Here is a 27904-nt window from a genome sequence, read left to right on the forward strand (position 1 = left end):
GCTCCCCCGTCCCTGGGATTCTCCAGGCAAGAACACTGGAGTGGGTTGCCATTTCCTTCTCCAATGCATGAAAGTGAAAAGTGAAAGTGAAGTCGCTCAGTCGTGTCCGAACCTCAGCGACCCTATGGACTGCACCCTTCCAGGCTCCTCCGTCCATGGGATTTTCCAGGCAAGAGTACTGGAGTGGGGTGCCATTGCCTTCTCCACTAAGCCTAAATCCTGTTTTCCTATTGATAATGTCACAAAAGGAAAACCCCGGCCAGGAAGAGGAAGTTGAGCTTGTAGTATTTTCGTCCGCCCCGCCGCCCCGCCGCCCCGCCGCCCCGCCGCGTCCCTCCGCTCCGCCCCGCCCCGCCGGTGCCTGGAACTCTGCGCACAGAGAAGCTCGGCCCTGCCCTCCTTTTCCCGACGTCACGGCTAGTGGCCGAAAGTCGAGCGAGGGGCGGTGCTGAGCTCTCGGGGCGGGAGGGTGACCGTTGGGGGCCTTTAGGCAGGGACGGCGGCGGCTCCGCGCACAGGGGTTAAGATGGAAGCGGCGCCAAGTCCCGGGTCGGGACTCTGCTGCAAGCCTGGAGGGCGACTGGACATGAGCCACGGCTTCGTGCACCACATCCGACGGAACCAGCTCGCCCGGTACCGCCCCGCCCCGCGCCACCGGCGCCAGCCCCGGCCTGGCCTGACCCGGCCGTCCCTGACTCCCGCTCGGCTCCCCGCAGGGACGACTACGACAAGAAGGTGAAGCAGGCGGCCAAGGAGAAGGCGAGGAGGCGGCACACGCCTGCGCCCACTCGGCCCCGAAAGCCCGATCTGCAAGTGTACCTGCCGCGACACCGAGGTGAGGCCGCCCACCCGCCTGCTTCCTCGAGCCCGCGCGCTCTTTTGGCCCTGGCTCAGCCTCAGTGCACTCTTCTTTCCTATATGGGAAAAAGCTACTTCTTAGCCTCCAAGGCTCAGTTCACCTCGTCCCTTCTCGGAACATCAACCTCGATGGTCCCCAATCGCCGCTAGTGGTTCTCCCCGTAGAACAGAGAGGGCTCAAGTTAAGCATCACTATTACCGGACAAAGCTGGGAGTCGGCAAGAAGTTGTCTTTCGCTTCCTCTCCACCACACTATTTTCGTATTCCCGTCACCTAACAGAAAAAAAGTTTGGCGCTGCTGTAGGCGACAAGGACATACTTGTGGAATGAAGCCCAAACCAACTTAATGGCCTTTTTTCCCCAGCTTCATTTCGACCCAGCAATTACAGTAGATATGATGCTAAATTTGTTGATCTTCCCTAAGAGTGCCTTTAGAGGTTGTATACATTTCATTCATTTAGCTTTCAGAGGACCCCATAAGATGGGAACCATTATCATTTGTGTTTCACAGTCTGCAAAACGGATACAGAGAGGTTCAGCAACTTGCCTGAAATCTCAAGGAAGTAAATGGCAGAGCCTGGATTTGAACCCAGGGAGAGCACAGTCCACCTCTCTACCACCTTCCAACACTGTAGACAGATGTGTGTTGTGTACCTCCTGTGTGATGTGACTGTGCAGAGGTGCAAAGGTGAATAAAATCCCTGATAGGCGGCACATTTCACACACACATTCTGGGTCCATGAGAAGACTGGTGCTTTTTTTTCCCCCTAAATTCAGCTTTTTTCTTTTTTTAATTTTATTTATTTTTGGCTGTGCTGGGTCTTCGTTGCTGCCCACGGACTTTCTCTAGTTCCAGTGAGCAGGGGCTCCTCTCTACTTGCAATGCTTTGGCTTTTTATTACAGTAACTTCTCTTGTTTTGGGGCTCGGACTGTAGAACACAGGGCTCAGTAGTTATGTTCTAGAGTGCACAGGCTTAGTTGGCCTGAGGCATGTGGGATCTTCCCGGACCAAGGATCGAACCTGTTGTCCCCTGCTTTGGCAGACAGATTCCCAACCACTGGATCACCAGAGAAGTCTGGGGTTTTCTTTACAGTCTGTTTTCCTGTATCATCTCTGGGCAAGGGTTCCAGAAGCCTTCCTTTCTTCCCTCTCATTCTGGTTCATCCCTCCAGATGGCTCTACCCACCCAAGCAACCCAGACTGTGAGGAGTCCGGTGAAAGCAGCAGTAGTGGCAGCTCTGAGCCAGAGCCTCCTGGCCATCAGCTTTTCTGCTTAGAGTATGAGGCGGACAGCGGAGACATCACCTCAGTTATCGTGTATCAGGTACGCCTGGTGGAAACAGCTGCAGCCTGAGGGTCCTGGGCCGTGGTGGAAATCACTGTGACACCCGGAGCCACTGTTTTCCTCAGGGACTGGTGGGAAGTATCTGTCCCACATGGGAGCACAAACTGCTGGGCGATGCTTTTGAGCACAAGGCACTCCCATCACACAGTGCTTCTCAGCGGGCGATGGGAAGGGCACATGGCCCATGGTCGAGAATCACTATTAAGGGGACACCTGGGCAATGGCAGGCACTGGCAAGAAGTTGTGAGGCCCACGGAGATCTGTGAGAGTGTTGTCTAGGGACAGGGCAGGCCACCTTTCCAGAAGAGGCTGGGCCCTGAGCTTCCTGACTCTTCCTCCACGTAGGATGATGATCCAGGAAGGGTGAGCGAGGAGGTGTCAGCTCACACGCCTCTGGAGCCACTCATGCGAGAGGCCCTCAAGTTGCGCATCCAGGAGGAGATTGCAAAGCGCCAGAGCCGACACTGAACAGACTGGAGTCGCTGCCCAGGGAGCCATCCATAGTTTGGGGGTGCGGGGACCAGTCTGAGCTGTTCTCAAGACACCCCTGTACCCCCATCCACAGGAAAAGGGTGTCACAGGGACTGGACCTGGCCATCTCCCTCGTAGCCATTTTTTCTTCTATGTTGACCCATTTGACCAGCCTAATATTCTGAAAATTTGAGAATTTTGTTTGGTTAGCTTGGTTTTGTGGAAGCAAAGACTCCGGGGAGAGTTGGGTTTATGAAACCCTGTGCCAAAGTGCTGCTTTCTCACCAAGGTCACGTTTCCCAGGGCACCTGGCCGCTGCTACTCCACCCAGCTCCTTGAGCCCTATTTGCTATTTTATAGCTCCTTACTTCTGTACCTCCTGTTCACTTCTATGTCTGCGTTTCCGAGATCTTTTCTGGCGTTTCTTTGTTCTCTTTCATTCATCTTGTCTCCCAATGCATCAGTCGCATCCCCATTCCCCACCCCCACCCTGACCTCCCACCTTTAGCTGCTAAGGATTTTGGATGTGGAGGTTCTGGCCTCTGCCTTTCTGGCAAGCTCTCCCAGTAATTCTGATACCAGTCAAGAGAGACCTCCTTTGATGCCTACTTGCAAGCATGTCTCCCTCCCCTTACATGGCTTTTGCAGGTTTCTCCCATGCTCCATCACTTCGCCCAGTCTCGAAAGATGATGCCAGAACTCAACTGTGAGGATTTTTTGCCGCAAAACCTCCTGGGCTAGGACTACATAATTCCAGCTTCCCACCTGATCCCTAGCTGTGAACAGGCCATCTGTGCTCAGGCTAAAGGAGAATTATCAAAACAAGCCAGAAACTGTGTTTCCAAATGTGATTTAACAGTCTTGAATGTACGTACAAAGGCAAAATCAAAATGAGCAATTATTGCCTGTTTGGAGCCCTAGGGCTTAGACAGTAAAGAATCCGCCTGCAATGCAGGAAACCCGGATTCAATTCCCTGGGTCAGGAAGATCCCCTGAAGAAGGGAATGGCAATCTACTCCAGTATTCTTGCCTGGAGAATTCCACGGACAGAGGAGCCTGGCAGGTTACAGTCCATGGGGTCGTAAAAGAGTCAGACAAGACTTAGCAACTAACAGTTCCTCTTTCACTTGGAGCCCTAGTTGGGAAAAGGAGGGGAGCCTGAAAAGTGTCCTGGAGGGAGCTAAGCAAGCCTCTTTCATCTTCCCTTCCCCTGCTCTCTTCTCTCTCCCGTGCTACCTCCCAAGAGTATATAAAACTCCTAAGAGACCCTAATACTAAAGATACCAGGAAATCACTGCTTTCACTGAAGCGAACATTCTTCCTAACGAGGGTTGGACTAAGGTCTGAGAAATCCACCAGCCGTCCCGTACACGACGGTTCCAAGCCTCTGGTTTTCCAGCAAATGGGCCTAAACTCAGTGACTTGAAGTATGGGATTTAAGTGAGCCCATGAGCACTGGGACTTCTTCAGACCAACACTCCTCCTGCCCCAGAGGTTTCACCTCAGGGTCTCAAGATCAGTCTGGCTGGTCCCTCTCAGCAACTTTTCTCGTAAAGGACATCTAAGGGCATTTTTGTTTGTGCCCTACAGCCCTGAAAATCTACCAGCTCAGAAACGGGGCAATGTACTTCAACTACATTATTAAAATGCAGCAAGTCACAGCTTGCTGGGAAGATGAGTGAGGTGGATACATTAGAAGGGCCTGGTTGTGAAGGCAGACAAGGACCAGCATGATCCTGACTCGCAGAGCTGGCCCAAAGTCAATGCCTTAAACTAGCCGGTCCTGGGCTCAGTTCTCTTTCAGCAAGTCTGCCCCCATTCGGCCAGGCTGGAAGTGCCTTTTGACTCTTAAGGTTAACTACCCTCCAGAGCCGCCCAGGTCAAGGAGACTGCGCCATACTCTGTCCCCTGTCTTCCTGCAGCTCAGAGCACCAGGCATTTTAGTCTTGCAGCTCTTCAGCTGATTTTCTGACTTGGACATAGGATTTCACCAAAACTCTTAGGCTTCCGAGTCTGGAAATACTTTTTTGGGTTTGTCTTCTCATAGCTGGATAGCCTGTTTTCCTGGATTTATTATAGAATTTAGAAACAAGTCCATGGGGGCATGACCTCTAGAGTTTAGCTTCCAGCCCTGTGTTGTGAGAATCATGTACCAGTTCTGTCCTTCTGTGTGTTGATTGTGTAATCCTCACACTCTCAGGTAAGAGACTGATGGGAACATCTCATGTGTAAACCTGTTGTTGAGACGCTTTGCTAATCCAGTGCATATAAAACATCTTCCACCCAAGAAAGCATTCTAACTGTTAGCTAGTTTACGCTGCACAACTACAGGAAGTACTAAGCCTGGTACTTAAATGAGAGGCTGGCCTTCAGGGCAGGCCTAGTGGTGGTGATGCTGCTATGGCTCCTGAGGTGTCCGAAACGCTTCTCTACTGACAGCTCTCAGCCCATCGACAGCCTTAGAGCTCCGCTCATTGCTTCTCGCCCCTCACTGCAGTCCAAGATGGTGTCATACTCTCTAGTATATTTACTGGACTTGCCTCCTGATGTCTTTTCAGCTATTTCCAGTTGTTGGTGCCTTGCCCTCAAGGAGCAGTTTCCAGGGCATTTCCCAGAGGCCCTAGAGCTGCCTCAAAGAGGACTGTCCCTGCTGTTTTGTGCACTGGCTGCAGCATTAGACTAACTTTCTGGCAGATTGCTTTAGGATCAGCACTTTTTTGATTAGATATAATCTCAGCCGCCTGGGAAAAAAAAAGTCTGGGAGCCTAATAAGCATATTTCACGTTCATCCAGAATGAAGCATTCTTCATTTACTGAGGCTAAGCCTTGGATGTTAAGGCATTGTGTGTCCTGGGCCACAGTGGGTGATGTTACTAATAGAAGGAAGCTGGGTTTGCAGGGGTTTGGGCCTGTGCGAGAGTAAACACTAACACTTGAGTTCCAGCCAGCTGGCAAGGATGGAAGTCTTTGAAGAATGTAATACAAGATGGGAAAAGGAGAACGTAAAGCTTTTTGTCCTGAATGAGAGTAGGAAACCAGCCCGTGGGACCAGTGTGGGCAATAAGAAATGCTTCTGTCTCTGGACAAGCCTTAAAGGGACATTCCATCTCCACTGGTCCACTCCCAGGGGCACTGCCATGCAGAGATTAGCCCACGAAACTGGAAGAAACCCTTTGGAGTGGTGGGTATCCAGCTTACTGTGCATGTGGCACCGTCTGTTGGTGGTAAGATAGGGTCCCCAACTGGTTCGCAAATGTAAATGCAGCCTTTTGCAGACAGAAGAGTAAGGACAGGTGGCTTTCCTACCTCTGAGCCTTCTTTGGGGAGGAGCATCATGGAATGTTGACAGTTATCTGAAACCTTTTAAGTTCCCTCATTGAATTCCTATCCTGTCCCTGAGGAATCATATGACCAAGAAACCACAGGCACCCACCCCAGATTTCCCCAGGAGGTGGAGTGATGCCAGAAGGGAAGAGAGTGAATGGCCCCTCTGCCTTCCCAGGGCCACCAGAATGAGGAACTGGTTGCACTGGTTGTATAACGTATCAGAAGCCATACTTTGTTCTGTTTTCTCATTTCCAATGTTCCTGCTGTGTGGATGAATAAAATGACATGTTGCAAATTTATTTGAAAATCCTTGAAGGAAGGTACTTTGCAAATACAGTATTCTTTTTAACCAATAAATGTACTATTTTTATAAGCACTGTTTTTGCCAAGAGTTGTGAAATCACTTGTGTACATAGGGAAGTGAAGACTATGTGCTGCCCTAAAGTCATTCAGCACAGAATCAGCACTGAAAATCTCATCTCTTGTTCTGCCTGACTATTTTAAGGACCGTCCTGGTTGGAGCATAACAAGTAGATTCACATGGCATTGGAACTGGAAGGGCCTTTTAAAGACATCTGGTCCTACTTTCTACTGATACGCAACTCATCCCTATCAGCATCCCTTGAAGAGCCCTTCTGTCTTGGGCTAATTCTCTGTTCTAGGGACTACTCAGATTGTTGTATTAAGCCAAATCTGCCTCCTTATCAAGGCTCTGGAGTGCTTGCCTTACCCCCACTTGAGGATAAAATAGCCAGTTTAGAACCTGAGTAGTCCTCCCGGGCCTTCCCCACAATCAAGGCTAAAAAGGAACGCAAACCCAACTCAACAGGAGATAGTAAGTGTTGATTAAGAATCGCCAAGCTTCCAAAGAGGTAGGAAATGCTGACGGCTCACGGCACTATTGGGCAGATGAGAAAAAGTGCCTGCTCCCAGGGGAACACCCCTGGGCAAGAAGATGGTGATCTCGATAAATTAGACAGAGGCACTCCTTTGTCCTGGGGCACAAAGCCTGGCCAGCAGAAGGCGGACTGGTTTTATACCTCCCTGGTTCTTCAGCCAGGTGTTCTTGTACAGGGTCGCTCTGCACCACCATGCTTCTTGACCCGGTTTTAACTACTTACCCTAATGCAGTTTGGAAGAGGGTCCTCCAACAGGTTTCCTGGTTCCATTTTTACCTTCCACTAGGTTCAGAAACGGAGAAGGAAATGGCAACCCACTCCAGTACTCTTGCCTGGAAAATCTCATGCGAGGAGGAGCCTGGTAGGCTGCAGTCCATGGGGTCGCTAAGAGTCAGACACGACTGAGCAATTTCCGTTTCACTTTTCACTTTCATGCATTGGAGAAGGAAATGGCAACCCACTCCAGTGTTCTTGCCTGGAGAATCCTAGGGACAGGGGAGCCTGGTGGGCTGCGGTCTATGGGGTCGCACAGAATCGGACACGACTGAAGCGACTTAGCAGCAGCAGCAGGTTCAGAAAGGTTTCTCCTTCCTCAAGCCATTGTCCAGTGTAGTGTAACTACTCCATTTCCCCCACAGTCCAAGGCCATTTCTGACTATTACCTTTGCCTCACCAGTCCTGCTGAATTTAAGCTCCCTGGTTCCTGGCAGCATGGGCACAATGCTCCCTTCAGTAAAGGTCTGTGGGCCCCAGTGTTGCCTCATAGGGACTCCAACAGATGCTGGACTGCCAGTTTGAGTACTTTCCTGCCGTTTTAATCATGAAAACAATGTCCAAGAGGGCACTCTTGGCCTTAAAGTGTGTATGGAGTGTCACCTGCCCTATCAGTAAACAAAGGATGTGGCCATCAAGGCAGTAGCCACTGTAGCCACCCCCAACTGCACCCTGAGGGTATTCAAGGTGGAGAAAAGCTGGCTATTGGCCCCAGATAGTTGAGGTGCATATCAAAGGAATGCTTTCAATGTGCCCAGACTCTTGTATCTTCCCATACAAAGAAAAACACTAAATTCATTATGTCTGGTTACTAGTCTTTAATTAACAGTAAAGCTTTTGATATTCCAACTACCTGCTTTTTGTAATCTCCTTTATATCCTCACTTCTCCCTTGCCTCTTTGGAGCACTTCCACAGAGCTATCTGAGAGGCTACCTCCCCGGTTGGAATCCTTAGAAAGTTTGCCAAATAAAACACAATTCTCAACTTTTGGGTTGTGCTTTTTTTTTTTTTTTTTTCCAGTCAACATAAAGTTTGGTGAAGCTGTTGGGTAATTTATCACACTATCCTGTTTGCTTTTTCCCATATTGCTCTGGATCTCCAGCCTTCCTCTCTTCATTTCCCTCCCAACCCCTGGCCATGGGGGTGTCCTTAGAATGGATATTGTTTCAAGCCAGTGCTCAGCAGTCAGGAAACATGTTTTGGACGCTGACTTCTGGACGGTACTCCGTATACTTGTACACTTGTACCCTTGAAAATAAAATGTATCTGATGAACGTAGCTCTCCTCCAGACTTTGCTGAGTCCGAGGAAAGCAGAAGCCAAATGCAGGGCGCTAGAATTTCTTAAGGAACAGCCAGGGCTTTGTGCTCTCTGCTCTGCAGACCGGCCTCGCCTTGGACAGAGGCAGGCACGGGGCGCCACACTGAGGGAGGCTGTCCGAAGTCCCCGTCGGCCAGTCCAGGTTGCAAAATGTGCCCGGCGGCGGCGAAGGAAGGCATCCTTTAGCCACGTGTGCAGTGACAATCACAGGTGCAGCTGGAAAGAGGTGCAGAACCCGGAGCTTCCCGCCTTCCGAAACTTCCACCACAGGAGCAGGGAAGATGGGGTTATCCTTTTGGTATCTCCGCATCAGATGCTCCCCGGCTGGGGTCCCACGCCACCGCCCACAGAGCCCAGGTTCCCCCCAAGTCGGGGCACCACCCACCGTTCCCGCATGACGTGGGCGCGGGGACTCGGGAACTGTAGTTCCCGGCTCGGTTTGCGGCGCTGGGGCGGGGCTGGTGCGGACTCCAAGTCCCGGCTGGCGGCGCGGCTCGGCCCGGCGCGCTGGGGGCGGGGCCGCCCGGCCCTTTAAACCATTCAGGGTCGCTCCGAGGGCCGCAGCCGGGGACGGCGCCACGCGGGGGCCGAGCAGGACGCGGCGGCGGGACGCTCCGGGGAGGTGCGTTTGGGGCCCCTTCCTCCTCTAGACCTCCAGAGATCACCTGCGAAGGCGCAGGTGCTGGGGACTGCGGGCCGTGGGCTGCGGGCGCGCAGGCGGGCGGGCAGGGGACCAGGGTGGGCTTACCGCGTGAACCCGCCCCTTCCCCGCGGCGCCGGCGCTCAGGTAGCTAGCTGCCTGCGCCCCACTGCCTCTCCGCCCAGCCCCGGACCCCCTCGCAGGCTTTTCTTGGCGTGACCCGCTCGGGACTGTCCTGACTGCAGACCCTCTCCCAGTCCAGGACCCTCAGGCCAGGGAGGGTGGCTTCCTTTCCAGAGCTTAGGGCCCCGCGGCGTCTGAACATCTGGCTGGAACGCGGAGGACCCCCGGTGAATGCCGGAGGGTGTCCACGTTGTGGTGGGGGCTCAGCCCCAAGCGTGGGCGCTCAGAGCTGCAGAGGGAGCCCTGCGTCTGGTGCTGACCACCTTTCTCTCCCCCGCACCGGCTTTGGCCAGTCACTAGACCCTGGACTTTGACCTGTCTCTCTTCACCAGGCCCGGGCAGCCGATGGTTTTGACGAAGTATCTTAAGGTTGCCGGCCCATCCCCTCTTCTCCTGCTACCTCTTGTCCTCCCCCCCCTCCCCATCACCACCACCCTGGCTTCCCTCCCTCATGACCGCCTGGATCCTCCTTCCTGTCAGCCTGTCAGCATTCTCCATCACTGGCCTATGGACTGTGTGAGTACGGAGGGGGATGGGGGGAAGGCAACAAGGAGACAAAATGTGAGGGACAGGGCCCAGCCAGGACCCAACAGGAGCCTGATGGCACACAGAAAGCCCCCTTGTCCTGTGGCAGGCTCCAGGGTGGTACCCAGGGTCACTCCGGCTGTCTCCAGAGCCTGGCCTGGCGCCTGGGCCCACAGCCCCTTGGGACAAGCTGGCACCACTGCTGTCCAGCAGGGTGGCGCGGACAGACACACTTCTAGCTGGGGTAACTTCCAGAATTGGGACTAGGCTGTGGGTTCTCTAGAGTAGCGTCGGGCCGCAGGGCCACCCCAACTCAAGCCCCCAGAAAGGAGAGTGAGACTGAATGAAGGAAGAGTCGGTGGGGGAAGGCTGGGCGCGTCGTGGGGCGGGGTGACAGTTGTGCTCCCGCAGGTATGCCATGGCCGTGATGAACCACCACGTGTGCCCCGTGGAGAACTGGTATGGCGCACTCTACAGACAGCCTCACTCTAAAGCTCCCTTCATCTCTGTTCCCTCTTGGGCCGGGGCTGCCTCGAGCCAGACGGAGACACTGGGCCTCACTGCTCTTCTCTGACATTGGCAGCGCCTGCCCCCTCCCCAGGCATGGCTTCGTGCCCACCTACCTGCTTCCCACTGTCATTTGCCCCTTTGGCTTCTGTCTCAGGGGGTCCTGGGAAGTGGGCTCTTCTGCCCCTGCCAAGGGAGGTCTGGGAGGGTGTCTCCCAGAGACCTGAGGGAACCCCTTCCCCCCAGGCTATGCTCTGTCCTACCTGCCAGGTCTTACAACGAATCTTGCTCTCCTGACCCCACGGAGCAAGGGGGCCCCAAGACCTGCTGCACCCTGGATGACATCCCCCTCATCAGGTGAGGCCTAGAAGCCTGGCAGGTCACAGAGACCCAAGGCCCAGCTAGACTCCCAACCAAGTGTCTCAAGCCAAGGCATGTCCCTGGGTCCCAAAAATAATAATTCCATTAAGAGCACATATGCCAATACTGCTTACCATTTAGGATGAGCCAGGCTGTGCACTGAATCCTTTACCCACCTAAGGTCATTTCACCTTCCCAGCATTGAGGCAGCTATTGTTTTCACAACTTTATAGGCAAGGAAACTGAGACTGTGCTATGTCATCCATCCAGGTCCCTCAGCTAGTGAGTGGAGGCACCTAGATTTAGGTTCCAGCTCTCTGCCCAGCCTAAGCCCTGGCATAAGGGAAGTCAGACCCACTGTGGACCTTAACAGTCTCAGGGATCCCAGGGAGCCTTGGGGTCCACTTGGCAATCCTGGGCTCTCCCAACTCCAGCAAACACCCAATGCTCTGCCTTAGGGGGAGGTGTGGTCAGCCTGGGGCCACTTGTTTGTAAGAGACACTGGCCTTTATCCATCAGGGTCTGGCCTGTAAAGGAGCAGGTGCAGATAAGGCTAGAGAGAGCAAGTGGGCCAGGAGGGGGGCTTTCCAGTGCTTCTGCCCCTCTCACTCTGTCCCCACCCCCTCCTCTCAGCAAGTGTGGCTCGTACCCCCCTGAGAGCTGCCTCTTCAGCCTCATTGGCAACCTGGGTGCTTTCATGGGTGAGTTGTGCCCTCGGCGCCCCATCACCACCCCACCCAGTCCGCCTACCCTCACCTCCACTCCCCAGGAAGCCCTGGCTTTGTGCAGCCCACCGCACCAAGGGCTAAGGCCAGCGGGGCCACTTCACTTCCATTCCATGAAGGCCCAAGGCTGACTCCCACACAGCCACCCTGGTATAGCACACCCCCTGCCTGTCCATTCTCTTCCGGCCCTCAGAGCATCTGGGGAAAGCTAGCTGGGCTGGGTCAGGGCCAGAGAAGGTGCCAGAGCCGGCCCCCGCTGTGCTGTCCTCCCCCAGTGGCCCTGATCTGCCTCCTGCGCTATGGGCAGCTCCTGGAGCAGAGCCGTCATTCCTGGGTCAACACCACAACGCTCATCACAGGCTGCACCAATGCTGCGGGTCTGGTGGTGGTAGGAAACTTCCAGGTACGCCCGCCTGCCGGCCTTTCAGCTTCCTCTAGAGGGACAGTGACGGGGGCAGGGGATGAAGAGGTGGAGGGGAGGGGCTGATCTGTGCTCCCTCTCCGGGCCCAGGTGGACCACACTAAGTCTCTGCACTATGTCGGAACCGGTGTAGCCTTCACTGCTGGCCTGCTCTTCGTTTGCCTGCACTGTGCCCTCTCCTACCACGGGGCCACGGCCCCCCAGGACCTGGCTGTGGCCTACCTGCGGATTGTGCTGGCAACCATCGCCTTTGTCACTCTGATCCTCAGTATCCTTCCAGGATGGGGTGGCCAAGAATTCCTCCTGTAGCCCAGACCCTCTACCACCCAGGATGCTGGGGGTGCGGGGGGAACAGACACCCCTGCCCAGTCTGGTCTACTGCCCCCTACTCCTGGGAGGTGAGACTTGGTCCTCTGCCCCAGCCTATATCCAGGAAGGCAGGAAGGGTGTCACCAGGCTCCCATACCTCCTCCCGGACGTTTCCTTAGCCCCCTCCCAGGTGGGGTCTTCTTCATCCACGAGAGCCCTCAGCTGCAGCATGGGGCAGCCCTGTGTGAGTGGGTGTTCGTCATTGACATTCTCATCTTCTACGGCACCTTCAGCTATGAGTTTGGGGCGGTCTCCTCGGACACACTGGTGGCCGCGCTGCAGCCCACTCCTGGCCGGGCCTGCAAGTCCTCTGGGAGCAGCAGCACCTCCACCCACCTCAACTGTAGTCCTGAGAGTGTCGCCATGATCTGAGGTCTGGGGAGAGTGGCTGGCCCTGCCTCCGCAGCTCCCCGCATCTCCTTTGCATTTCTTTTGTACCAAAAAAACCCGATTTTGTGAAAAGTATTCTGTTGGGACACAGGCTGCCTCGCTCCTGGAGGAGGGGCCATCCCACACCTGTGCCATAGAGGAGCGGGCCTCTTGGCAGGCTGCCCAAGCCACACAGCCCGCTCCCCACACCGCAGTGTTGTCTTTGTTTTAAAGGTCACGTGTCATTCACCCAGCCAGCCCTTCAGGTGCCTTCTACTCCCTCAGTGCCAAGGCTGGACCACTGGGGTCTCCTGCTGCAGGAATTGGGGGCTGGGAACAGCGAGAGGGCTACCAGTCTCGGGGGTGGGGGTGAGCACTCCTTAGTCTATGGGAAGGCCCCCTATGGGCCCACTGAACTGCACTGGGATTCTTCACTCTGCCCCTTTCTTTAGGGCAAATAACACAGCAGAACCACGTGGGTATTTTAGTACTTTTTTTTTATATATATCTATTAAAAGAATTCTAATTTGCATGTTTGTAGTCTGTTCTGAAGAAAGGAAGAGGGCCTTATGCAAAACAGCTTCCCCTGGACAAAGGATGGGAGAAAGCCCCTGCCCACAGGGAGGGTCCTGAGTGCCCATCGAGCAGAGCTGCCAAGAACAAAGGATGCCAAGTGCTATCCAAGTACCCCTGAAGGGCCTGAAGCCCTTTCTGGGCCTCTAAACAATCTGAAGAGCTGACCTGATTATTTCACACTTCCTACCCTGCTCAGGGGCTTCCCTAGTGGCTCAGACGGTAAAGAATCTGCCTGCAGTGCAGGAGACCCCAGTTCAGTCCCCGGGCTGGAAAGATCCCCTGGAGAAGGGAATGGCTACCCACTCCAATATTCTTGCCTAGAGAATTCATGGACAGAGGAGCCTGGTGGGCTATAGTCCATGGGGTCGCAGAGTCAGATATGACTGAGCAACTAACACTTTCACTTTTTTTCACCCTGCTCAATTGTCTGGCTTGAAGACTGATTCCAGACTAAGGGATATGACGAAGGACGGAGTACAGAGGATAACTTGAGAATAACTTGAAAATGTTAGAAGCAATCTGCAATGAAGCTAAAGAAAGCCCTAGGGATCTAACACTGACTAAAGATTGCAGTGGGAAGGGAGAAATGTTAGCTAGTTTTTGGTTACCATATTTAAGTCACTACTAGGTGCCCTGCCTGACACATTTTGTCTTCCAACCACAGACACATAGGCCCAGGCTGTGGCTGGTCTGGTAGCCAGGTTCTTGACCTGGGCCCTATTATCCTCGGGCCAGCAGGCTTGGTAGGGAGGGATACCCAGCCTGGGACCTTCCACAGTTTAGGACCCCATCCCAGTAGAGATCCAATGGAAGATCCAGGCAGGAGCCCCTGCCCAGGCCTGAGAGCAATGCAGCAGCAGGATAAATGAAGAAACCTTTAATGAGAACTCAAGATGCAAGAGGAACATGTTGCAGAGGACCAGTGTCCAGCCCTAGCCGCCTCATGTGTACATGGCTCCATGGAGGTTCTCGAGGCGGTGCTTCTGCTGCTGCTTGCGAGCCTGAAGCAAAGAGTGCACACTGGTCGGGGGCCATCCCCAAAGGCCTGCAGGTGAAGGGATAGGGCAGCCATCGTGGGGCTGGCTCACTGTTTTCAGGCCCCTAGCATTTGGGCAGGAACATTGCCAAGGCCCTTGCCCCTCACCACAGTCACTGGGAAGGTGGCCAGACTCACGGAGTGTGAGCCTACTCAGGCCTCCTAAGGTGGGGAATGAGGGCATCAGGAACAGGGACTCAGGGAGCCCTGTGACCACCCCCTCCACTTGCCCAGCCCCCTACCTTATCTCGCTTGTGCTCCTCATAAGTGTCATCATCAGTGGGCAGCTCATGGCGGCACAGAGGGCAGGAATTGGTCTGAGAAAAGCAGTGCAGTGTACCAGCCCGTCTGGTTTTCATAAGCTCAAAACAACCACCCCCAGCTCCCAATTCCCTACCCTTACCCTCTCCCGTCTCTGATCCCACACCCCACCCCAAAGGTTCATCAACAGAAGAGGCTTGAGGACTAGGCCCAAGGCAGGGTGAGGGCTGGGAGAAAGGAAACAGTACCTTGCTCAGCCAAGGCAGAATGCAGTTGGAATGGAAGAGGTGATGGCAAGGCATCTCAATGGCGGTCTCCTCCTCCTCAAATTCCAAAAGACACACGGGGCACTTGAGCTCTTGAGGAGGGAGTGCTAATCAGGAGAGCTGCCACAGGCCCTACCTCCCAGCTCCCACTCCTGAAGGACACACCTGCCCCAGCCTGACCTGGAAAACTGAAGGGCCAGACTGTAATCTGGCTTCCAGAGTTGGTCGGTCTGGCAGACCTGCCCCAAAGAATTAGTGGAAAGACTATGTGTTCTCACCAGCCTGAGAGCCCCTGATGACTGTCCTGGGAAGGTTCTCAACTGCAGTCTTGGCAGCGGGTGGAGGCAGGTGGTGATCCCAATCTACTACCAACCCCAAGTCTTCAAAGTCCATCCTATTGAAAAGGGACCTGGGAAGAAGGATGCAAGGTCAGAACCAAAGAATCTTTGCCCCCATAATCCACTAAACATTAACAGACAAATACTCTGCCTGACTAGTCATATTAATAGCTACCCCTGAGTAGTACTCACTAGATAAAAAGCACAGTGGGAAATGGCTTACAGCAGCTATCAAACAACCCCAGGCCATCAGACAACCCCAAGCCTGCAGGCTGTTTATTTCAGTTTTACGCAAGAGAGAGAAATTATTCGGGCCACTCAGAAATGACCCGATAAAGCCAGACTCCAAGTGGCAGTGTAGCTTCCGTGCTTGAAGTGCCTAACGAATATACCTACTCACAGTCACATGGCCTCTACCCTGCCCCCATGACCCGCCTACTTCAGTACCTCCTAAAGCCTACTGCCCTCCAGTCCGGACACCCCCTCTTCCACACTCCAGATCGCTTTTTCCAGGATTCCCTTGCCCTGGTCCGTCCAGAGACGACCGAAATTATCGACTTCCCCCCGAATCTCACTGCGGAGTTAACTCTGCAGATTATTTATCTGTTTTACCCAGAAACTGCTGCCCCATATAATCCGCGTTCTCCAGCCAGCCTCAGCCCAGACACCTGCTGTGTGGGCCCTACCTCCCAGCCCCGCACACCCACCTTGCAAGCTCCAGCAGCATGTTTGTTCGGGGATCCCGTTCGCGATCCAACGGCTCGCAGTCGTGTTCATCGAAATAGGACGCCATGGCAGCCGGGCTGTCTGACACAGCCCTCAGACCCCGGCCGTACTTCAGTCTCGCCGCGCTGGCCAATAAACTAGCGAGTTGAGGGAGGGCGACCAATCAGAGTCCCCGAAACGCGGGCACAGTGGCTCTTTCGCCACATAGGAAGAGGAAGTATTCATTTTGTCACCTCTTATTGGCTCGAATAAGTCAGGTGACCAAGGGTTAAAGCCAATGGCAGGGCCCGAGGTGGGTCAGAAAACGGTCTTCTTGGACCCCTCGTCTAGGGTAGGTTTCTGGGAGACGTGAGTGGATCGCATAATCTTGAGAAGCCAACTGTTTGAGCTATAGGGGTCCTCCATCTGCTCTGTGGCTCAGAGGGTCTCGGCAGGTCAGATCTTACAGGCCTCTCAGAAAGAGGGAGGCGCTGACTCAGGGGTCAAGGTTCTGCGAGCCTAGGGAAGCCTGGAGTCGGGGCTTCTCACTGCTCTGCTGCATCCTCGCCGGGCACTTCAGCACCCGCTGCGCTCTAGTCGGTCAGGACTAGACACTTGACGCCGCCTCGACTCCCGCAAAACAAACAAAACTTTCCTATTCAGTTCTGCCGTGTTAGGCACAATAATAAAAGGTGGGGTAAACTCCCCCACCCGAGCAGAGGCCTTACCAGCTCAGGGAACTACCTATCTGTGTGATCTTTTAGCCCATTGCTCAGCGTTTCCCCTAGCTTCTGTAAAATTAGTGGCTTGAATTTAATAAGTAGTTTGCATCTCTGGCACCCATGAATCTCTTGGAGGAGGAAAGGAGAGGTTGCAGCTTTAGGGAAAACAACAACAACAACAAAAAAACTCCACATGTTGTTTAGTCTCAAAGATCAAATTTAACTGATCTAGGCCTGGGTGTGTGTGTGTGTGTACTAAATGATTTGGCTGCTAGCTATCATTTATTTGGCAACTAGAATCATTACACTTATATTGTACACAGGGTATAAATATAAATACTCCTCACAATTATCCAGGAGCTAGTATCATTATAGTCAAAGCTATGGTTTTTCCAGTAGTCATGTATAGCTATGAGAGTTGGACCATAAAGAAGGCTGAGTGCCAAAGAACTGATGCTTTTGAATTGTGGTGCTGGAGAAGGCTCTTGAGAGTCCCTTGGACTGCATGGAGATCAAACCAGTCAGTTCTAAAGGAAATCAACCCTGAATATTCATTGGAAGGCCTGGTTGCTGAAACTCCAATACTTTGGCCTCCTGATTCAAAGAGCTGACTCATTGGAAAAGACTGATGCTAGGAAAGATTGAAGGCAGGAGGAGGAGAAGAAGGTGGCAGAGGATGAGATGGTTAGATAGTATCACCAACTCAGTGAACATGTATTTGGGCAAACACTGGGAAATAATGGAGGACTGCGGGGCCTGGCATGCTGCAGTCCATGGGGTCGCAAAGAGTCGGATACAACTTAGTGACTGAACAACAAGAAGTATCATTATTGCTTTTTACATATGTAAGAACCCAAGTCCGATTCCACAGGACCTCTAAGCAGTGTTGTAGGCCTAAGTGCAATACTCGGGGCTTCCCTCCATCTTTCCCAGGAAAGGCTGATGGTGGTGAGCCTAGCAGAAGTAACATGCACTGTGAAGGTACTGCTGCTGCTAAGTCACTTCAGTCGTGTCTGACTCTGTGTGACCCCATAGATAGCAGCCCACCAGGCTCTCCCGTCCCTGCGATTCTCCAGGCAAGAACACTGAAGTGGGTTGCCATTTCCTTCTCCAATGCATGAAAGTGAAAAGTGAAAGTGAAGTCACTCAGTCGTGTCCGACTCTTAGCGACCCCGTGGACTGCAGCCCACCAGGCTCCTCTGTCCATGGGATTTTCCAGGCAGGAGTACTGGAGTGGGGGTGCCATTGCCTTCTCCATGTGAGGGTACAGTTCCATACAACTGGAGGGTTTGTTCTTGTTTCTTTTTCAGTAGCCCTCACTCCCCCTAACAAGGAACTGCTTCTGTTATACACTTAACCCTGAGTTCCTCTTCCCACCTACACTTGAGTTTGAGATGCAGTTAAGTAGGAGAAGGCAATGGCACCCCACTCCAGTACTCTTGCCTGGAAAATCCCATGGACGGAGGAGCCTGGTCGGCTGCAGTCCATGGGATCGCTAGGAGTCGGACACAAGTGAGCAATTTCCCTTTCACTTTTCACTTTCATGCATTGGAGAAGGAAATGGCAACCCACTCCAGTGTTCTTGCCTGGAGAATCCCAGGGACGGAGGAGCCTGGTGGGCTGCCATCTACGGGGTCGCACAGAGTCGGACACGACTGAAGCGACTTAGCAACAGCAGCAGCAGCAGCTCAAGCAGTGGCTGCCCTGCTTCCCAGGTCTTGGTAGGACCTTTCCTTCTTACTTGGCCTTTACCCAATGTTCTTTCCTGGTGTCCTGAAGACACTGCCTCCCTGGCCCTGTGCAGTCCTAGAGCTTTGAAAAGCCCGAATTCTTTCCCATAGGGCAAACTCCAGGCCATCCTTTGTGACTCTGCACCTTACAGCATCACATAGGAAAAAGCCCTTCCCTTTTCCTGCCACCTGCTACATACGTATGGGCTTCCCAGTGGTAAAGAATCCGCCTGCCAATGTAGGAGATGCAGGGGATTTGGGTTCAATCCCTGGGTTGGGAAAAGATCCCACGGTGTAGGAAATGGCAACACACTCCAGTATTCTTTCAGGGGAAAAATCCCATGGACCGAAGAGTCCATGAGGTAGCAAAGAGTCAGACACAACTGAACAACTGAAAATACACGCATGCCGCATCTGTAATCTGGTGTAGAGCCTGAGGAAGAACTTGAGGGCAGAAACTAGAGGAGGTACCCAAGGGGGAAGAGCCTCTCTGAAGATGAGAGCCTTGTGAGATAAAGATCATGGGAGTGCCTTCCTCTTTGTCATCCTATGGGTCCTCTGAAGAGCCCCAAACTCAGAAGAATAACAGATTTCATCCTTAGGAAGACAGACTTAGAGGGCACCAGTTGAAGGTTCTGGTTTGGGGGCTGTTATATCTTTACACCTGCACCCTAGAGGGATCTGTCTGTAAGATTGGATCAATGAGGAAGGGAGAAGATGTCACCTCCCAGGGCTGAAGTCCTTTGGAACTTTCTGTTTTCTAAGTAGCCATGGGGGTGGAGGCAGAGCAGGATGAACCAATCTGAGGATCTTCAAACACACACATCTAAGTCGCTTCAGTCATGTCAGACTCTGTGACCCCATGGACTGTAGCCCGCCAGACTCCTCTGTCCATGAGATTCTCCAGGCAAGAATACTGGAGTGGGTTGCTGTGCCCTCCTCCAGGGATTCTTCCCAACCCTGGGATCAAACCCGCATCTCTTTTGTCTCCTGCATTGGCTGGTGGGCTCTTTACCGCACCACCTGGGAAGCCCTCAAACACACACACACATACACCAGTTTTTACACAAACAGTGGTTTTTACTAAGCTACAGGTGGGGCTGGCTTGGCATGGCCAGTGCAGCAGGTTGCCCTCAAGGGCCAGTCTGTGGTATGATAGGAAGTAACCAAGGTGCACACATTGAGGCTGCCCTCCATGTTCACTGGGGTGGCTCAGAGGGGAGCAAACTCCAGGGTTCTCTGAAGACCAGAAGTGGCCAGTGTGGCTCTTCAGCCTCTTTTCCAGGCCCTGCTGGGTCATTCCCCAGGCCCCGAGGCAGGGCCTGCATCCTGGACCTGTGGGGCGCTGCTGCCCTTGCTGCTTTGTGGGAGAAAGATGACCAGCAACACAATCAGGAGGATGAGCAGGGCAATGCCCACTGCCAGCCCCATGTAGATCCGGCACCGGGCATTCTCCCAGCGCTTCTTCTGGGCCAGAGTCTTGGTTGTCTTGCTGAAGGCTGAGCTCTGCAGATACCCCCCAGACACAGGGTGGGAGTTAGGGGTTTCCCCAGAGCCCCAGACCACCTCCTACCAACCCCATCCCCACAAGGGGTCTCCTTATCTCCTTGCTCAGCCTCCCCAACCTGTCAGCTCCCTTTCTCCACAAAGCCTGTCTCGGGACCCTCCCAGCCTGACTCCTGGTCTAGACACTGGTGTAGTCCTTGACTCACAGCCCTGAGGGTTCACTCCCAGTTAACAATGCCAGTCTTCAACCTTTTAGGACGATCCACAGCTTCAAACCAAGGCCTTCATCCTTCATGAGGCCTCCCCACCCATTGCCAGCTGGGCTAGGGGGCCCTCAAGAAACCCACACTGGCCTTTGGGTAAGCGTCAGGCCCCACCCATGGCCGGGAGAGCCCTGGACACAGTCTGAGTGCTCCCTCCGAGGGTCCCTCCTAGCCTCTCCCTCTCCCTCTCTGCTTCCCCAGGCCTCACACCATGTCCAGGAGTTGGTCTGAACGCTGCTCCAGCTCCGCCAGCTTCCCGTCACGCTCCAGGACCTTGTCGAAGTTGTTGAGCATGATTTCTGTCACCTCATCCGCCTGCCGCTGGCATCGCTCCAACTCTTTCCCTGCCTGGGCACCAAGCCCAAGGTCAGGGCTACGTGATGCCCCCACGTGGCCCTCATTTGGCCATGAGACCCAGAGGCCTCCTTGCCCCCAGTGTGTGTGTGTGTGTGTATGTGCGCGCGCGTGCGCGCGCAGTGTATGAGTAAGGGGAACAGCATTATAACAGCATTATTCACATAAGGGTCTGATATGTGCTGAATGAAGGGCTGGTCTCTTGGGGTGTATGGCTCACCTTTGGTTCCCCCCTACAATGCCCAAGAAGGCAGGTTCTAGGTCAGCCTTGACTTCCAGCATCTCAGCTTCGTCTAAGGTGCCCCAGGATGAGACCTTCTCAGGACCTGCCCACCCTCCCACAAAGCAGACACTCGGCTCACGTGTTTGAAGTGAAGTGAAGTGAAAGTCAATCAGTCGTGTCTGACTCTTTGTGACCCCGTGGACTACAGACCGCCAGGCTCCTCTGTCCATGGAATTCTCCGGGCAAGAATACTGGAATGGGTTGCCATTCTCTTCTCTAGGGGATCTTCCCCACCCAGGGATTGAACCTGAGTCTCCTGTACTGCTGGCAGATTCTTTACTGTCTGAGCCATCAGGGAAGCCCCACCTGTTCTAGGATGGCCTCAACTCAGTGTGCACCTGCCTTGGGATTTCCCACTGGCCTAAAGAGGTGCCGAAGAACAAGCAACTGAGCTACTTGGCCATAGCCAGACAGGGAGGAGATCCAGCCCACAGAGCTAGAGAGGTCATTTTGGACCACCACATCTCATATAGCCTCTGCCTAACCCCATAGACACACACTCAGATTAGATCTCCCTTCCTCCCTTCCCCAGCCTCTGACTGGTCAGGCCAGTTCTGCCTCCTGGCCTGACCCTGCTCCGCATCAATGCTCAGAGTTGACTCCCTGTCTGCCTGGGAGCCTTGGCCTTCCTGGTCTCTGGCCTCCAGCTTTTCAGCTATAGCCGAGGTCTTCTCTGGGATTCAGCTCTTGGATTTCCCAGCCTGGGCAGCAGCCTCATCTGACAAAAGAACCCGGTTCATTTCAGAGGACTGGGAAGGGAGATGCAGGGTCCAAGCTAGGGGAGAGGTCAGGAAGAGGAAGAAAGCATGGGTCACAAGCAAGGAAGAAAGTCGGCTTCAGATACATGCACCAGCAGAGACCCATGGCAGGAGGCTGGAGTCCAGAGACATGCTGCCAGGAGGAGATGAATCCCAGCGGATTAACAAACCACAGCAACTCCCTCCTCTCCCAGCCCAGTCCCCCAGAGCCCAACCCTGTTCTCATCTCCTCCCCACAGAGCACGGGCCAAGCTCACACTCCTGCCAGACTATATTGCCCATTGTCTGCAGCAGACATTTCAGCATTTGACTGAATTCCACTTAAAACCAGAAAAAGGAAAGGGATCTGGTGGTCACAGAGGGCCACCTCCTACTCAGAATCCCCATACAGGATCCTCGCAGCTGCCTTGCACATAACCTCCAAGCATTCCCAGTATATGAGTCCTCTCTCCCCAACTGGACCACAAGCTCCTACGTGGAGGGCAGGGGCCAGTGTCCTGCCTTTGTCTGCCACCAGCCTGGGGACCCAGGAGGCCAGTGCACAATGCTGACCATCACAGGGAGTCAGTGAGTGGGCCAATTATAACTTATCCAAATGCAACTCTGATGCTCAAGTTTGTTACCCCAGTGTATTTCTCTAACCCAGCAGGAGTTTCGAGGGGGCAGGCATCTGAAACCCAAGTAGGTCAATATTTACTCATGAGCTAGAAAAGCAGCCTGTTTCGAAAGGGGGGCCAGCAAACCACAATAGAAGGGTACATTCGGACTGGGGGAAGCCATAGTTGGGGAATGAGGAAATATCATGAAGAAAGCTGAGAAGTTGTACTCATCTCTATCTTTTCCTGAGTCAACCACCATCACCACTATTATTACGACTATATGAATAATCAGCAAGTCTCCGTTACTTGGGCTTCCCCTGTGGCTCAGCTGGTAAAGAATCTGCCTGCAATGCAGGAGACCTGGGTTCGATCCCTGGGTTGGGAAGATCCCCTGGAGAAGGGAATGGTTACCCACTCCAGTATTCTGGCCTGGAGAATTCCATGGACTGAACAGTCCATGGGGTCACAAAGAGTCGGACACAATTGAGCGGCTTACACTCCGTTACTTGGAGTCTCTCACATTCAAATGGTCCAAGGCATGCCTACATTCAAATAGTCCAAGGCAAAAACCTGGGAAGGATTCAAAAATGAGAACCAGGGCTTCCCTTGTGGTTCACTGGTAAAGGATCTGACTGCTGATGCAGCAGACACGAGTTCAATCCCTGGTCCAAGAAGATCCCATATGCCCCGGGGCAACTCCTGCGCCTGCGCTCTAGAGCCCATGAGCCATAAGTACTGAAGCCCATGTGCCCTAGAGCCTGTGCTCCGCAATAAGACAAGCCACTGCAATGAAAAGCCCACACAGCACAACTCAAGAGTAGCCCCAACTCTTGGCAACTAGAGAAAGCCCACACACAGCAACGAAGACCCAGTGCAGCCAAAAGAAAAATAAATGAATAAATAAAAACTATTAAAAAAAAAAGAGAGAACCACTGCTAGAAACTGGAACGCTGCACGTCATTTTTTTTCCTATTCTAAATGCTACAGCTGTTGTTATCTTATTCTCCAGCATGGGGTGATGTTGGGTCACATTCTTCTGGAGAGCTGGCTGTGCCTCCCACTGTAAGCTGCACTCTCCATCCCCCAGTGGCAAAGTCAGGCCTGTCTGGAGCCTAGATGGGCTCAGGCCTGAAAGAACACATTCACTCCAGGGAACACACAGGCCGGAGGTTCAAGTCTCTGGGCCTCCTTGGCGTCTCTCAAGCAGAGCAGAAAGGATACTATATGCATGAGTCTCTGCCGGCAGTGATTAAAATAAAGAACTGCGGGATTTAAAAGGAGATAAGAGACCAGAGGGCAGGCTTCCTGCCACACAGAACTCAGCATAACACTTGGCACACAGTGGATGCGTGGAAAATATTTTCTGAATGAGTTGGGGCTGTTCTTGAAAAGATGGCTATAGGCTGGGGGAAAGAGATGTATATGGTACAATCAGAGGAGAGTGATGACTTCACACCATGAGATACTAATAGAGAGTGTTGGAGTTGCCGACAGACAAGTGATTCCTGAGAACCGAGATGGACCAGATAAGGTGGAGCTTGGACACTCCTGCCACACGCAGACAGAAACATACTCCAGACAGAGGTAAGGGTGGAGGGGCAGGGTGGGGCCTGAGAAAGCAGCAAAAAGTCAAGAAGAAGTGGGACTTCCCTGCTGGTTTAGTGGTTAAGACTTGATGCTTCCACTGCAGGGGACACAGGTTTGATTCCTGGTCTGGGAACTAGGATTTCACATGCAGAGTGAGGTAGCCAAAAAAAAAAAAAAACAAGGATGCTCTCCCAAAGGGAGAGATGGATGGACCAAGAACTAGTGTAGGTTTCTGAGCCTGGAGGAGAATTTCTGTGTTGGTGGTAGACTGGCACGGACGAAAGTGAGATAACTCAGGCCAGAAGCCACTGGAAGGCATGTAGAAGTGCCATCAGCAAGGGTATGTGGAGATGTCCGGAGGCTGGGGGAGGGTGGAAGGAGAGAGAGGGAGGGTGAGAGAGAAAGGAAGGAAGTGTGAGAGGCACCTCCAAGAGTGGCGGGCGGGTGGGGTTGAGGGACAGAGGGTAGTAGTTACAAAGGAAATTGACAGACCGTTTTCCTGTGTGCAGAATATGCCTCCTTCATTTCTCAAATCTCCCCTCAGGTTTTTCCGGCCAGAAACAGCTGGTTCCTTGGAAAAACAAAGCTCTCAAAAAACCTCCCGTTCAAACGTTCCTGTCTGCCCTTTTTCTTGGTTAGTGCTTACGAAACCCTAGGCCAGCTGTCACGGTTGTCATCCTTAGAGAGACCCACCCAGGCAGTGACCTGGGGTATCAACTCCTTCCTGGGTCAGTTCACACCTGAGCTCAGAGCTTAAGAGCTGCACCCTGCATTATAGCCGCCAGCACCTTCAAACCCTGCCTCTGCTGCTCAACAGCTGAGCGACTGGGGACATGACCTTTCTGACCCTCCCTTCCTCATCTATAAAGTGGTAACAATAACATTTCCCACATTAGCTAAGGCATGTGATGTATTAGAAATAAAATGCCTAGAACAATTCCTGAATGCTCAATAAATAACAGCCATTATTATTGTTATAAGGTCACCTGGAGAAGGGAATGGCAACCCACTCCACTATTCTTACCTGAAGAATTCCATGACAGAGGAGCCTGGTGGGATTTAGTCCATAGGGTCTCAAGGAGTCAGACACAGCTGAGGGACTAACACTTCATATATTGCTATAGCCCAATTTTCCCTAGTTTTTTTTTTTTTTTAGCTGTCAGATCCCAGGAACCACACAATACTTGTGGTTAATAAATCCTCTTTGCCGCAACTACCGAAGCCCACACGCCTAGAGAAGCCACTGCAATGAGAAGCCCACATGCCGCAACTAGAGAGTAGCCTGCGTGAAGCAACAAAGACCCACCATGCTCAAAAAAATTTTTTTAATAAATAATAAAATAAAATAATAAATAAATGAATCTAAAATTTTTTTTTTAATAAAACTCAAATCTTTTTACAAAATACACAGCCAAGCAAGCTCTTCCCTATGGCCAACTTGTGCACATAATTGTTTCTAACCTATATATAGAACTTGACATGGGCCTTTGATAACTTACATCTAGTGCATTTCCATCAGGCATTGCAGGCTGTTGAGAAGGTTTTACATCTTGACAGTAATAACAGCTCCCAATCAATGGGCACATACTCTGAGCTAAGCACTGAGCTGCTAGCTGACTGCTCACTTTATCTCGTTAAAGCCTCACAACATAACACTGAGAAAAGTAACCCTATCCCAGTTTTATAAGAAACCGAGGCTCAGAGGGGTTAAATCACCCATCCAAGGTCACAGAGTCAGTGAATAGAAGATCTGGGAGTTGAACCGACTTAGACTCCAAGGATCACATTCTTAACCGTTGTGTTAAACTGGATGGTGGTAAAGGGAGGTCAAATGCTTTAGCTGACTGGCTAAAGACACATCAGACCTTTTGATGCTGCTGCCACTGCTGCTGCTAAGTCACTTCAGTCGTGTCCGACTCTGTGCGACCCCATGGACTGCAGCCTACCAGGCTTCTCCGTCCATGGGATTCTCCAGGCAAGAACACTGGAGTGGGTTGCCATTTCCTTCTCCAATCCATGAAAGTGGAAAGTGAAAGTGAAGTCGCTCAGTCGTGTCTGACTCTTAGCGACACCGTGGACTGCAGCCTACCAGGCTCCTCCATCCATGGGATTTTCCGGGCAACAGTACTGGAGTGGGGTGCCATTGCCTTCTCCCTTTGATGCTGCCAACTTAATTTATGTGCAAATGAGGAAGGCCCGTGGCTCAAAAACCCGAACTGTTTGCACAGTGCATAAGTGAGGACCATCTACAAGATGAATGAATCAAGTCATTCCCCACTCAGTTTCTACCTTTCCCATCACTATTTCGTTCCTACTCTATTATTCCCTGTACTGGTTCACCATGACTAGCAAGGGAAATGCCCAAGAAACACTTATTAACTGAATGAATCAGCAAAGAAAAGAAAAGGACCTCCCTGGTGGTCCAGTGGTTGAGACACGGATTCAGTCCCTGCTCTGGGAGGATTCCTCATGCCTCAGAGCAACCAAGCCCATGCACCCCAACTACTGAACCCCACACACCCTAGAGCCCATGCTCCGCAACAAGAGAAGCCACCACAATGAGAAGCCTGTGCACCACAACTAGAGAGTAGCCCCTGCTTTCCCCAGTTAGAGAAAAGCCTGAGCACAGCAACAAAGACCCAGAGCAGCAAAAAATAAATAAATAAACATTAAATAAAAAAAAAAGGAGAAGAAGGGAAAGGAAGAAGGACCAGGTAGGGAAGGATCAGATGGGAAGAAGAAAGGGAAAGTGCGAGGGTGGACAAAGGGGCAGGAGTGAGAGAAAACACAGAAGGGAAGGGGCCAGGAGATGGTTGGGAGAAAGATCAAGTCTCAGGCTCAGATCCACTACTTGCCTGAGATGAACCTGTGAGAGTCCCAGAGTTTTCCAGTACTCCCCAATAAATGATCCCATCCTCAGCCTTCACTTCAGGAGTTTCCTCTTCTCACCAAGTGCTAAGGGCCAGCTGCAAGCCCATCCTAACCCTGCCTGATTCCTTGCTCTGCATGCTGGGAAATGGGCTCCAGACTCTGTCCCATTCTCCAGGCCTCCCTCGGTTTCCTGGCCCAGCTTTAGAGCTCATTGCTACCTTCCTGCCCGGCTTCCTCTTCCTGCCTCCAGTTCCCTGGAGATGAGGCCATCTTGGCATCTCAACCCCCAGCCAGACCACATCCATCACACCTCTGCTGCTTCTCCATGGCAGGATCTTTTTTTTTGTTTTGTTTTGGCTGCACCATGCAAGGATCTTAGTTCCTTGACCAGGGATCAAATCTATGCCCCCTGCATTGGGAGGTCAGAGTCATAACTGCTGGACCACCAGGGCAGTCCCTGCATGGCAGAATTTTAAGGCACTAAGCCTGCTTCCTGCTGGACACAACTTCCTGTGAGTTCCAGAGAAGGGGAGAAGCGACTGACACCACCTGCTTCTGACACCTTTGCCTTGGAAATGACAAGCAGGGACAGAGGCCAGAGTCTACAGCACAGAGTAGGGGATGACTCAACTCAAGAATGTGTCCCTTAGGTAAGGCTTAGAAGGGAGTCAAGCTATGCCCCACTAATAACTTCCGTGGAAATTTTATTGTAAACATCTTCCTTTCTCTTTCCCCAGGAGGAGTTTGCCCTCCAACACCCTGCCACAGGACTGGCCTGGCCTCTACCACCCCATCTGCTCAGGTTTCCAACTCCTGGGCCAGACTTGGCTCCTCACCGCCCCAGGAAGGGCTGCAGAGGTCATCATATTACCCACCACTTCTCAGGTGCAGGTTCTGAGCGCCAGACAGATCTCTGCCATTGTATCTCCTTCAACCTCCTAAGGACCCAGCCAGGCAGGTACTTCTGACCCCACTTCACCATGCGGAAAAAGAGGTTCAGGGAGGCTAAGTGACTTGCCCCGGGGTCACAGAGCGTGTAAGTGGCCGCCACCAGGACGTCAGCACGGAGTCTCACTCCGAAAGCCAATGCGTAACTGCTCCCGCAAGTCCCGCTCACTCACTGGGCGCGGGGCAGCCAGGACCGGCAAGCTCCGTACTTTCCCCTCCCGGGATGCACGCGGGGAGCGAAGGGTCCGGACGGGTCCTGGCTCCCGGCCGGCCGTCGTCACCTCGCCGGGGAACGGGCGCGGGTCGCGAAGGACGCCCCCGCCCTTGGACTTCGGACTGCCGCCCCGCACCCTCACGCTCGCCCTCTGTCCCCTGCCCTGCCCCGGGCCCTCACCATCGCCGCAGCCGCCTCGCCCGCTCCAGCTCTTCTGCCCAAGTGGCCGCAGTGCCAGGGGCCCGGGAGGAAGCGGAGGGCGGGGCGGGGCCTGCCCGGAGAGGGCGGGGGGC

At 53.0% G+C, this 27904-nt stretch overlaps 4 protein-coding genes across 8 annotated transcripts; 2 read left to right on the forward strand and 2 right to left on the reverse strand.

Annotated features, from left to right (window-relative positions):
• Positions 1 to 292: 292 nt before the first annotated feature.
• C11H2orf68 (chromosome 11 C2orf68 homolog) lies at positions 293 to 6380 on the forward strand. Its single transcript, XM_061432684.1, has 4 exons — positions 293 to 633; positions 717 to 835; positions 2033 to 2184; positions 2551 to 6380. Exons 1-4 carry the CDS (start codon positions 527 to 529, stop codon positions 2671 to 2673), a joined length of 501 nt encoding a protein of 166 aa, XP_061288668.1. The 5' UTR covers positions 293 to 526; the 3' UTR covers positions 2674 to 6380.
• Positions 6381 to 6462: 82 nt separating this feature from the next.
• On the forward strand, positions 6463 to 13126 carry TMEM150A (transmembrane protein 150A). Of its 4 annotated transcripts, none has more exons than XM_061432679.1 (8): positions 6463 to 9117; positions 9651 to 9834; positions 10255 to 10302; positions 10597 to 10707; positions 11344 to 11411; positions 11711 to 11838; positions 11947 to 12124; positions 12356 to 13126. In XM_061432679.1, exons 2-8 carry the CDS (start codon positions 9770 to 9772, stop codon positions 12595 to 12597), a joined length of 840 nt encoding a protein of 279 aa, XP_061288663.1. In that variant the 5' UTR covers positions 6463 to 9117; positions 9651 to 9769; the 3' UTR covers positions 12598 to 13126. The 4 variants fall into 4 exon arrangements, with proteins under 4 accessions (XP_061288663.1, XP_061288664.1, XP_061288661.1 ...); XM_061432680.1 differs by having other exon boundaries at positions 10621 to 10707; XM_061432677.1 differs by having other exon boundaries at positions 9651 to 10444; positions 10621 to 10707.
• A 906-nt stretch (positions 13127 to 14032) lies between these two features.
• On the reverse strand, positions 14033 to 15929 carry RNF181 (ring finger protein 181). 2 transcript variants are annotated; one of them, XM_061432682.1, is made up of 5 exons: positions 15779 to 15929; positions 15012 to 15142; positions 14716 to 14825; positions 14449 to 14523; positions 14033 to 14215 (listed from the first exon to the last, which is right to left on the reverse strand). In XM_061432682.1, exons 1-5 carry the CDS (start codon positions 15862 to 15864, stop codon positions 14048 to 14050), a joined length of 570 nt encoding a protein of 189 aa, XP_061288666.1. In that variant the 5' UTR covers positions 15865 to 15929; the 3' UTR covers positions 14033 to 14047. The 2 variants fall into 2 exon arrangements, with proteins under 2 accessions (XP_061288666.1, XP_061288667.1); XM_061432683.1 differs by having other exon boundaries at positions 14033 to 14171; positions 15779 to 15924.
• Positions 15930 to 19287: 3358 nt separating this feature from the next.
• VAMP5 (vesicle associated membrane protein 5) lies at positions 19288 to 27899 on the reverse strand. The gene is made up of 3 exons (XM_061432685.1): positions 27792 to 27899; positions 20208 to 20345; positions 19288 to 19734 (listed from the first exon to the last, which is right to left on the reverse strand). The coding sequence occupies exons 1-3, from the start codon at positions 27792 to 27794 to the stop codon at positions 19525 to 19527; spliced, it is 351 nt and encodes a 116-aa protein (XP_061288669.1). The 5' UTR covers positions 27795 to 27899; the 3' UTR covers positions 19288 to 19524.
• Positions 27900 to 27904: the final 5 nt, after the last annotated feature.

The sequence above is a fragment of the Bos javanicus genome, chromosome 11 (genome assembly GCF_032452875.1).
Source record: "Bos javanicus breed banteng chromosome 11, ARS-OSU_banteng_1.0, whole genome shotgun sequence".
In the NCBI taxonomy this organism is placed as follows: Eukaryota; Metazoa; Chordata; class Mammalia; order Artiodactyla; family Bovidae; genus Bos; species Bos javanicus.

Bases quoted from the DNA above. Each gene is read 5' to 3' on its own strand.
- C11H2orf68 (XM_061432684.1), top strand. From the start codon at position 527: ATGGAAGCGGCGCCAAGTCCCGGGTCGGGACTCTGCTGCAAGCCTGGA. The intron at 836-2,032 runs GTGAGGCCGCCC...TCATCCCTCCAG, and splicing joins GTACCTGCCGCGACACCGAG to ATGGCTCTACCCACCCAAGC. The intron at 2,185-2,550 runs GTACGCCTGGTG...TCCTCCACGTAG, and splicing joins CCTCAGTTATCGTGTATCAG to GATGATGATCCAGGAAGGGT.
- TMEM150A (XM_061432677.1), top strand. From the start codon at position 10,305: ATGGCGCACTCTACAGACAGCCTCACTCTAAAGCTCCCTTCATCTCTG. The intron at 10,708-11,343 runs GTGAGGCCTAGA...CCCTCCTCTCAG, and splicing joins GATGACATCCCCCTCATCAG to CAAGTGTGGCTCGTACCCCC. The intron at 11,412-11,710 runs GTGAGTTGTGCC...GTCCTCCCCCAG, and splicing joins CAACCTGGGTGCTTTCATGG to TGGCCCTGATCTGCCTCCTG.
- RNF181 (XM_061432682.1), bottom strand. From the start codon at position 15,864: ATGGCGTCCTATTTCGATGAACACGACTGCGAGCCGTTGGATCGCGAA. The intron at 15,143-15,778 runs GTGGGTGTGCGG...CCTTCTTCCCAG, and splicing joins ATGCTGCTGGAGCTTGCAAG to GTCCCTTTTCAATAGGATGG. The intron at 14,524-14,715 runs GTACTGTTTCCT...TGCTTTTCTCAG, and splicing joins TTCTGCCTTGGCTGAGCAAG to ACCAATTCCTGCCCTCTGTG.
- VAMP5 (XM_061432685.1), bottom strand. The intron at 19,735-20,207 runs GTGTGAGGCCTG...GGGTATCTGCAG, and splicing joins CAGACCAACTCCTGGACATG to AGCTCAGCCTTCAGCAAGAC.